Consider the following 11,225-nt stretch of genomic DNA (forward strand, 5'->3'; position numbering starts at 1 on the left):
AGCAGGAAATTAAGTGCACCTAAACTATAATGCGTTCTTTGAAACATGGTACACAGCTCTTCTAAAAGAAAACCAACTGTTTACTCACCATCTTACCATATAGTTTTTGGAGATTTAGTATAAATCCTGGCATTGGTTTTTCATTGCTTATCTTGAATAATTTCAAGTATTTTTAAAGAAAAAACCACAGATCTAAAATTCTTTAATTTAATTTCTGTTTTATCATCTTTTTCTGCTTTACCATAGTGTTAAAGGTGGCTACATTTTAAATAAGTGTTTAGTTCATTAAACTAATTTAGGTACATAATCTCCATCTAACCCAAAAAATCTAATTTATAATTCCTACAAGAAAGATAACTCACACATCTAACAGAGATGTTCAAAGCTGCTGCTTTCTTGAGTTTACCAGTTTATTCTCTAGGCTTTTATGTTTTTACGGGGCTCAATTTAGCAGATTCAAATTAAAATTAATTGTATAAACTTGCAAACTCAAGACAACATGTCTGCTGTTCTTCACTTAACATGATCAAGGTAAGGCTTGAAAGCACAAGAGGAAGGGAGATGTAGGGCTTTCTGAAGTCTATGTAATGTTTCATTGCCAAACTAGCATAGTTTTAGGAAGGACACTGTCAAAGGCACAAATAGGATTTTACAGCAATGGAATGACGTCTATTTTAAAAATTGGATCCCTGCTTATAGGAGAAAAATATTGCTTTTACCTTACTGATAAGTGTGACGACATCACCTTCTCGGATTGTGAGTTCATCATCATTCTGTGCTTCATATGGAAATATAACTTTGCAATACTCCTTGGCTGAAAGGAAGAACATTCAATGTGATAAATTACTACTTTATAACAACTGCTTATCCAAGGGTGAAAATCTTCCTAAAATGTTCCTAAAATGTCTCTTTCATTTTCTTGCCATCTTTCTCTTTGTGTTTTAGACCTTCATAAACAGTATGAAATATTTAAAAGACTGCACACTGATGAGCATTCCCGCAAACGTCATGCAGGGAGTCGGCTCTGTAACCCCCAGAACCATTATCTCAAATGAAATTGCTCCGGACGGCAACCTGCCACAAACCACTTCCCTTAGTGTAAGCCTGTATCTGACAATTGCTTCAAAAGTTCTATGGGTATGGCCTTCCACCAGATCACATAAATCGGAAGCATAAAGGACCCCCTGGATTGACATAGCTTATCTATCCCCTGGTGTGCAAGAAAGCATATATTTCTGCATCTATAAAGATGATAAAATAATAAATAATACATTAATAAATGTAAAGGTTTATGGTTGGATTCGATGATCTTTTCCAACCTAAATGATTCTATGATTCTATAACTAAACCTTCTGTACACTCAGCATAAAAGAAGAGTTTTGAATATTAGTCTAAAGTTTCCTCTTCCCTTTTCCCTTTACTGTCTATAAATAAGGACATCATCTCAACTTTCATCTGGAAAATACAGGAGCCAGCACTCCTACTCAGAAATCATAAAAAGCAGTTGTCATGAAAAGAAGTTACTTAAAACACGTTGCTGTGCAACAGACAAGTATGTCAATGTGCCTTACAAATAAAAAGGGAATATGTATTCCAGCTGCTAAATAATGTATAAACATATGTGATACTCTAAGACAGCAGGTTTAAAAAGACCAAACAAACACACAGAGAAATTACTGGGCCCTTTGTAGAAGGGCATGTGACTTTGTAGAAGTGTTCACCTCATTGAAACGTCTCAGTTTTGATAACCTCTACCTCTAGTCAACTGTCATATTCGATGCAGAGAAACAGGTACTTGCAGGCCACAGAAATCTAAATTAGTTTGAAACATCAGGACCTATTTCTTTATACTTACTACGAAGAGAACCTGCATTATCACACTTGTGGGTATTTGAGGCTCCACCAGGGGGTCAGTTCAGCTGCCCAGACACTAAGTGCCATTTCAGACACTCGTGGGTATGTAAGACACCCACGTGGTTGGCAGATAGGATGCACAACCTCTGGAAGAGCCAGGTCCCTCTGGCCTGGCAGCTGGAGGCAAGTCAAAATACCCCGGGGTATCTCAAACAGCTCCAGATGCAGGCTACTGATTTCAGCCCCCGGGGTTGGGCCTGGTATCTGGATTTAGATTCGGGCACCTGATGGTAGAAACCGACGATGTCAATGCCTATGCCTGCACCATACAGTCAGTGGACATCAAGTCACTAAAGTGAGTGAAGCCTTGAGAGCCTCCCTTTTCCCCAAGAGCAGACACCTACATTTGATTAGCTGAATCACACTCTGAACTCCCTGGACACCACTGGCAGATCTCCACTGGGACCCACTGGAGCCCAGACACCAAATTCACATGGCTATACCGAAACTTAGAAGCTGCATCCCAACTGCTAAAGTTTAGCGACAGGAACACCAACCTTAAAGAAGCAGCCAACAGACGTGCATGTGAAGGGTTGCTGGCTGTAAGCACAATCAGCCTGAGAAATGAAACAGCACTAATGGGGAAGAGGAAAGCTCTTCTCCAGTTCACACACTGCCACTCAGAAATGGCAAGAATTTTATGTGGCGCTGGTTCAAGTAAACAAGAATTTCTCAGGCTTCACAGGTTTATTTTCCTGAACACAAAAACTTAAATTATTCCATGATAGGAATAATTGGTTTTCTGGCCCCGCCCTGTACTGGGTCTGGCTGGGACAGAGTTAATTTTCTTCACAGCAGCCCGCATGGTGCTATATTTTGGATTTGTGACTAAAACAGCATTGATAACACACCAGTGTTTTGGCTATTGCTGAGCAGTACTTGCACAGCGCCAAGGCTTTCTCTTTTCTCTTTTTCCCCCTCTGCCCCCCAGCAAGCAGGCCAGCGGTGGGTAAGAAGCTGGCAGGGGACACAGCTGAGCCAGCTGACCCAAGCTAAGCAAAGGGATATTCTGTGCCAGATGACCTCCTGCTCAGCAATAAAAAAGGGTGGGCTTGGGGGGTGTTGGTCTGGGAGGTAGCCATTGCTTAGAGACTGGCTGGGTATCAGTCTACTTGTGGAAGGTGGTGAATGATTGCCTTTGCGTCACCTCTTTTTCCCCTCTTCCATTCACTTATTAAACTGTCTTTATCCACGAGTTTTCTTGCTTTTGCTCCCCCTATTCTCTCCCCTTTGGGGGAGCAAGTGGCTGGGTGGAGCTTAGCTGCTGATGTCTCTGAAGAACCCCCTCTGATACCTCTGATGTCTCTGAAGAAACAGACCAAAGATGAAGACAACGAACACGATCTTTGAAAAAAATATGAGCAAGGGAAAAATAAGCCTCTTTCGCCGTTTCTGAGAGCAGGGAACACTGTCAAATAAACATTTGGAAACATTGCCGAATGACTCGGCATGTGAGAACCACCACATCACAACTCAGATTTCAGGCGATGAAAGGGGTGTCTAACTGCCAGTTTACTGCATTCTGGAGGAAGGGTTTGGATTTCTCTTCATGGACCCAGCTAGGATGTTTCACCTGCTTACTATCTTGTCTTCAAGACAGTATAATAACATTTTATGTAAAAGCTGGTGGAAAGTTGACACATGCTGATTTAGGTCAGATAGATGCAGAGCAGTATGTAAGAGAAACATGAGATTCAGCACATTTTTACACATTTCAGTGTGTACGCTCCGTTAAATAATCATGGGGATTTTTTTTCCTATTCTGAGAATATCCACACCCTGAAAAATAGTTTTACTAAATAAAAGATTCAGAGAATTAGTACAAAGATTATGTAGATAGAATATCGTACTAAAGAAGCTGAGTGCTGCAGACTCAGGGAAGTCTCTGGTTAATGGAAACAGCCTTAGCACCTCTTTTTTGGGATACAGAACAGAAGCCAGGCTGGGTTCTTGGAGGCAAACACCACCTGGACCCAAGGAGGATCACTCCTGAGTATCCATTCTCAAGTACATAAATTGTTCCTCCGTTCACTATATAATCTATACACTGTATAATCTCAAGATTAGATGGGAAGCCAAACACAACATGCAGCTAATCAACAGAGAAGAGCAGCCACTATACCACAGTAATGGTACTATTCTGAAAGGATGCCAGCGGTGTAGCTCTTGCCTAAGGCGTGGATGAATCTCATGTGTTTCACAGGTTAAAGAATGCTTTGAACAGCAAGTGTCTCAGGGGGCTCGTGTCTCCTGAGTCCTATAACAGGCAATCCTCCCTCAGCTCCCCGTTGCTATTTAAGGACTGTAAATTTGAATCATCCTTCAAGATGAAGACCCTGACAGACAAGAGTGGAGAGAAGGTTGTGGTTTCACCATCTGAAAAAGTCAGTTGATAATCAGGAAAGTAAGTGCTCTCTTTCTTCTTTTTTTTTTAAGCTTTTCCTCTAAAAGTATGTGTCAGTGAGGATCTCACAGTAAGTGGCTGTCAAAAGCAGCAAGACTCTAACCAAAGAACTCATAGTCTTTCACACATAGCAAATGGCTACACATCTTCACCTTCCAGTTTTGATGTCAAGAACTCTGTTCTCTCATGATCTGTCCGCCCTCCCCACCAAGCTCTTACTTTTTTTTTTTAATATCCAGATAGCAGAGAAACAAGGAATTGAACTATAGAAAAATGTGAAAAACCAGATCTTAAGCTCAGTCAAATGCTGATGCAGTTCATGAGGAGCCAGAAGGCAATTTTGTGAGAGGCACAAGAGGGATCTGGGGGAGGCTAACGGCTGCCCCGCGCTCTGAAGGCTGGCACAAGAACACAGAGTGAAGGTACAGCCATGGAAAAAATTCATGGTTTATGTACAGTAGAAGTCTGGACTCCTTGAGCGTGATTTGCACTGACATACACTAAATCAACACATTCCTCTGCCTAACAAGGGCCCTGTGGATCATGCTGCAACAGAGCTAGGTCTTAACAACACAGATTGGTTTGGAACAATGTAAGTGACTGGACAAAGTCAGCTTTCAAACTTCTCCTAAGGGAATGGTAGACCAACATGATTTAAGTAAGTAAAATGAAAGCCAACAGGACTCAAAATAGTATGAACCTTTAAAATCAGATTAATAAAAGCAGAGAAGAATCTAATAGGTTATGTCGCTTCAGTACTAAAATTGTCCTTACTCAGCAGAGCACAATACCACAAGAGGATGTAGAAGCACTTAATTTCAACAGTTATGTTTAGATAAGAAGGAAGAAAAGATAAAAGGAAATACTAATTTCAGACACAGCACTGTAAAGACCAACTGGAACTTGCTGAATTTGGGGGGTTTCCAAGTGAAAAAAAAAAGACCAAAAAACTAAAGGTCAAAATAATATATTTTCCTGGGTTTGGTTGGGATAGAGTTAAATTTCTTCCTAGTGCTGTGTTTTGGATTTGGTATGAGAAGAATGTTGATAACACACTGATGTTTTCAGTTGTTGCCAAGTCCCCTCCTAGCCAAGGACAGCTCCTATGCTGTACCAAGCAGAGGCTGGGGGGGAACATAATCAGGACAGCCAGCTCAGCTGGCCAACGGGGTATTCCATACCATGTGATGTCATGCTCAGCATATGAATGGTAGGCATGATCCACCAAGTAGCGATCGCTCGTTGGTTATCGGTCAGTGCGGGTGGTGAGCAATTGCATTGTGCATCACTCATTTTGTATATTCTATCATTATCATTATTATTATTATTATTTTCCCTTTTCTGTTCTATTAAACTGTCTTTATCCCAACTCACGAGTTTTTCTCACTCTTACCCTTCTGATTCACTGGGGGGGTGGGGGGGGAATGAGTGAGTGGCTGCATGGGGTTTGGCTGCCTGCCAGGTTAAACCACGACATATATCCTATTACAAGGTAAATAGACTGGTAAATAGACTTCAGCCAAATTAAATCTTCAAACTAAGATACCAATATTAAGTATCCCTCAACTGTAGATGATAAATCTCATTTTTACATTTCACATCCAAGGCTGGGTTTATACACCACAGATGGTTCTTCCAGAAGCCTCTCTTTTTACCTCTGACCTGAAGACATTTTAAAAATATACCTGCTAATAAACCCCCAACAGCAGACATCTTGGAAACAGTAAGAGAGGAGAAAAGATTATATTAATGAGCTTTTCAGTCCTCATTTACTAATTCAACAATAATTTACTCTGTCAGACCACAGAGTCTCTCCCTGCAAACTCACAGCTCCTCCCAAGCAAAGGAGAACAACATGCCATAGGCAATGGGCATCGCTCAGGGAACCGAGTGAGCAGATAAACCTTACAGCATACCTTACAACTCAAACGGGCTGGGTCTAATGCAGGATGTTCAGCTTCTGGCCCGACATATTCTGAACTGAGAGGGCTTGGGCTAGGTAGAATCCCATGGGAAAATATGTACCCTTGGCTGCATCCTGTGATTTTTGAACTGTACGGTTCCAACTAGACTAGGAACAATGACGATACAACAATAAGCATCTTCTCTGCCCACGTCCCTCCTAGTCCTGTCCTTTCCAAGGAGGAACAAAGCCACTGCCATCTTCTCTGACAGACCCCAAGGGCACAGGGTGACACCCTTCCCAGCATCGTCCTCGTAGCTCAGAAGTTGGAAGAAAAAGCAGCAGCAAAGAACTAGATATTTATCACAAGTGGTCTGTCACTGCCCACACTTCATTGAGGAAAAAGTCTCAGGACCATACTAAATATTACAAAGGGGCTATCCTCTAAAAAGAATTGGATGTTTTATGGGGGTAGCTAACATGGATCTCTGTTCAGCACCTTATGTCCTACAGTCTGTCCCGAGTTCAAAATGCAGCCTATCTGATACAGTCTCAAGCCCCCCAAAAAATCATTGCCTCAAAGAGGGAGAACAATAGCAAGACATAGCATTCCTACAGAATACAGCTGCTTCATTACCTAGGCCACTGCAAGCACTGCATTTCACCCACAGAATTCAGTGGTCCAATATGTATTTACAATTGCAGTGTAAAGCACTGATGTCAACGTATAGACCTATATGACTTGGGGTCCTGCAGTACTGTAGCAGTACTGAAGTAAATTCATTTGTTTGTATTTTGAGAGACTGGTTATATATTATACTGTTCAAACCAGAACTGAGCAAACTCCATTTACTGTATAAGTGGACCCTGTTCACTTTAAAAGCATGCTTCTTCTATTTTTCTCCTGCCAGACTCTTGGGATGAGCTGTGACGTTCAAAACAGCAGTCCACAGACAAACATACCTTCAAGCTTAAATTTCACAGGGTACAGTGACTCTGGAATTCGCTTTTCCACTTAGGCCAGGATGACACAATTTCCTCCTCTTACCTCTGCTGCTGCTTCCTTGTTGTTAGGCAAGAACTGTTCCACCCCACAGCAAGATTTCCTCCATCTCAGGTAACCTAACCACTGGGCTGGATTCACCCTTCTAACTTTTCAGAAATCGATTTTTTTTTTTCCCCAGTAAAACAAACAACAAACCTGTATAGTTGATTTTTGAGGTTTAAATATTTCTCCCTTGATGAAGTCTAAATCATACACCAATAAATATGGACACAAACAGTTATACTTCTTACATAAGTAAGAAGACAAGCAGCATTAAAGTAGTATTCCTTGAGCTTAAGATTCCTCTCTTTATCACTCACAAAATATTTCTGAAATGAAATAAAATGTACAAAATCTAGTGAAAAATTACATCATTGTTACCAAAAACACAAACCAGATGAAAAAAATCCAAATACTACATTCAGCAGAATTTGGTTTTACTATTAATTGCTACACTCAAGACTCATAAACGGATTGCACTAATAAATATTTTCACAGAACTTCATGAGATGCAAACTGTCAAAACACCACCTCATCAAACAAAAAATAGAAACAGAACTAATTAGGGCCCCATTAATCCAGATTCAGCTACTCCTTATACCATCATGCAAAAAGATTAGTTGCTTGCTAGGATTTTGGTATTCCTATTATGCAATAGTTTAACACAAATTGCAGTCAGTCAGTCAGTGGAGCAATCAAATTAAGTGCTGTGGTCAATGCATTCTGTGACTTACTGTCTTTGCTGTTTTGTTGTCTGCTTATTTATACTCCATTTTTGCAGTCTCAGTAACCTGCAATAGCTCTCAGTCATTGTGGATGTTTTTGCTTTGCTGAATTTTAGAATCCAACAGAGCTACTTAAAAATGCGTACATATTTTCTACAACATAGCCTCTTCACCGCAAGCCACTTAAACTAAAAGCAAGCTACTTCATAGGGGGAAAAAAAAAAATCTCACCCCAGAGATAAATTATAAACACACATGCGTGCATGTGCCATCCCAGCTATGTAAGAGAGATGGAAATTCAACAGCAGAATAATTCCCCTGTAAGTCTAGGCTCCCAGAAACCTAAACCACACAGCTCTCCCTGCTTCTCTTCAAAGATGCATTCTTTCATTCCTGAAAGGTTGGTGAGGTTTTCCAAGGGACCACTCAAGCTATGCAAGGATTTGTGCTTTCACTGTGCTCTCCCTTTGAGCAAAAAGTCCTCTTTGGTCCTAAAGAGTCATCTGTTTATTCTCTAAAATCTTAAGCCCACTTTTTAGGGAGATTTACATAGCATATTGTTGGGAGATGCACCTATAGAACATACTGCTCTGTCTCTGGCTCTGACCAACTCATCCCATTGCAGAACTTAGGCCATCTTGCATGTACTAAGAGCAAATGGTAAGCACATCAAGTGCCTTGCTGCAAATCACTGCCCTATCGCATCAGAAAAGCTATAGGAAAAAAGCAGACTCAAGTCAAGATGTGGGAAGAGTCAGCAACCATCACTCCATGCTGAAGCCCCTTTGGGCAGAGAGGGAAGATGCTACTGCTCCCCATTTCCTCCCTCAGCAGGCTCTTTCACAGTGCCACTGCATTTTTAATACAGTTGAGACTAAGGAATAACAGCATCAGCCATGGAAAGAAACAGGTGGAAGATGAAAAATTGTGTTATTCCTCTACTAACGTAATTTCTCTCTTGCTTACACCATACATCTCCAGCAGTAATCCCAAGGGAATCTAAATCACATATCTAAAAGCCCCCCTCCATACTGAGCTGCACCTATGGATCTTCTGTTTCTTGCTACTTCTTTGGAGAATGGCACAGTATCTGTTTTGTTCAGCAACCAAAGACTCCAGGGAAGACTGGGACACTACCATCGCAGGCAAAAGTGAAAGTAGCTGAGGTCCAAGGTGGAATGATACTTTTATGCTGAACACTGCAATTAGGACATTCACCAGTTTTCTGAGACTGCAAACTTCCCTGGATTCAATGCTTTTTCAAGCTTGTTTGTGGTAGGTTTTTCGGAGAAAGCAGAAGTTAAATTTTGGAGAAATGACAAATACTAGGTAGATCATAGTCCTATGCCAGACTCTGATCATACTCCTCACATCTGACTATCAGACATTAACTGTATTATGAAAAAATTATTCTTCTGCCTATATAAAAAACCAAACCAGACTGAAGTATGTTTCATTTTCACTGAAAGGTTTTTCAATTTAAATGAAGGACAACTTCAACTGACTGAAAAGCATCTCCTATAATGCCATTTGAGGCTAATACAATTATATGTAATTACATTATATCAGACCTTCCTATACATGTGCTTCTCTTTCCCAAGCAAGAAAAGAGATGCCAGAAATTTTATTGAGGCCCCAGAGATTCCAGGAAAGATAAAATATCCTAAATAATAAAGTTTAGGTAAAATTCATAGAACGTGCAAAGATCCTGTACAAATAAGTAGCCCACCCTTCTCACCAGTTCTGGCAAAAGGGATGTTGAATAATGTTTGCACACACCATGGTGAAAATAGACGGCAACAGAGGAAGAGGGATTTTCTGACCAAAAAGGCATGTCATAAAAAGATGAAATAAGAACCAACCAGAGCCCAAAAGTGTTGATGGAGAAGTGTCTCTGTGTCAGCCAGAGCTCAATGTGTCACTGTAGAAGGTACATTGTTCTAATCATTGTTCAGGAGGTTTCCATGTTCATTTATAAGTGGTATAAGTATGAAACCCCAGTACCCTGGGATGCGATTTAGTAAGCAGTTTCAACTGACAGAAATAGGAGCTGATGTGGAAAGAGGCAGCTGTCTCCCAGCCTGGCTTACCACACAAGGGTTAGTGCTGCAGGTGGGAAAGGCCATGGGACCACCCCTTCTGATGGCACCTGCACTCAGGTCAGCTTAACCTTCTCAAGCTGCAGGTTGGGAAAGTTAGTTCCAAAACACATTGGTTCAGGAGCCCTGCTTTACATTACCAGTTTGCACATTTTCCAGTATTTCAAGTTCTCCCTTCCTCAGGGCAATTGAGTACTTGCAGTACTTCCCATTAACAGTTTGGTGTCACAAGGGGAACAAGATAAGAGGATGCAGCAAGTAAATTAGTGTGGTGCAGCTTATGGACAATAACTCACCAAAAGCTGTTTTAAGCTGCTTTTGCAACTCTGAGCTGAAAACGTGGTAAACCAGGTCGTAACCATATCCTTCTCTCAGACAGCCACTGTTCTGCTGCTCCAGATGCTTGCCTTCCTATGTCTATATGTGTTTCAGTTCTGAGACAAAATGTTATCTGTTAACTATCTAAAAGTACAAACACATCAGGGAAGGAGGACTGTGCAAGACTTAAAAACTCAACACTTTATATTATACTCAATTTCTTTTCTAAGGTATGGCTACCTTTTCTTCCTTCTTATTCTTTTCTACCAGAATCCATAACATTTAGTTGTAACTTTATATAAATAAAATCAAAAGATGGGGAATATATACATAAGTTATTTGGTAAACTAGTTACATATGCCTCCCTAGAACAGCACTGAGACCTGTCTGAAAGATTTAATTATTACTTTTTGTTTACTAAGGATTGAAATGACGAAAACAGAACTGAAGTTCTTATATACTGTTCATTTCCCATACAAACTACACCACCCACACAGATTATTTCTGCTACATAAAGAAAGAAAAAAGAGGAAAAAAGCAAGGGCACTCACAACCAGAGATATTCTTCTATGACCCACCTACAAGTTACAGCCTGGAGTTGGATCTTACTCAACTCTGATTAATTCTGAAGCTTTCAGCCTCAAGGCTGAAAGCTGATCACATAATTTAATTTGATTTTTGGTAGCAGAAAACTCGAGGTACGATTATCAGAGCAAAAACAATTCAGAGAATTCTGAAACAAAGCATTCTGTCTATGTCCCTCATAAGTTTATCCTAAGTGTATCTATCTGCATCCTCGCTTTTCATATATTCAGGA

The 11,225-nt window shown here is 40.6% G+C and overlaps 1 protein-coding gene across 1 annotated transcript in view; it reads right to left on the bottom strand.

The window, feature by feature from the left end:
• Positions 1-719: 719 nt before the first annotated feature.
• The window catches only part of LOC104080047 (SH3 domain-containing kinase-binding protein 1-like), a gene marked incomplete at its 3' end in the record, with an annotated part of 93,506 nt that continues 83,000 nt past the window's right edge, over positions 720-11,225 (bottom strand). The window contains exon 6 of the mRNA XM_009582301.1: positions 720-814. Within this exon, the coding sequence (XP_009580596.1) occupies positions 720-814 (95 nt within the window). The remainder of the gene's footprint in view (positions 815-11,225) is intronic.

Source organism: Fulmarus glacialis, unplaced genomic scaffold (genome assembly GCF_000690835.1).
Source record: "Fulmarus glacialis isolate BGI_N327 unplaced genomic scaffold, ASM69083v1 scaffold2467, whole genome shotgun sequence".
Taxonomy (NCBI): domain Eukaryota; kingdom Metazoa; phylum Chordata; class Aves; order Procellariiformes; family Procellariidae; genus Fulmarus; species Fulmarus glacialis.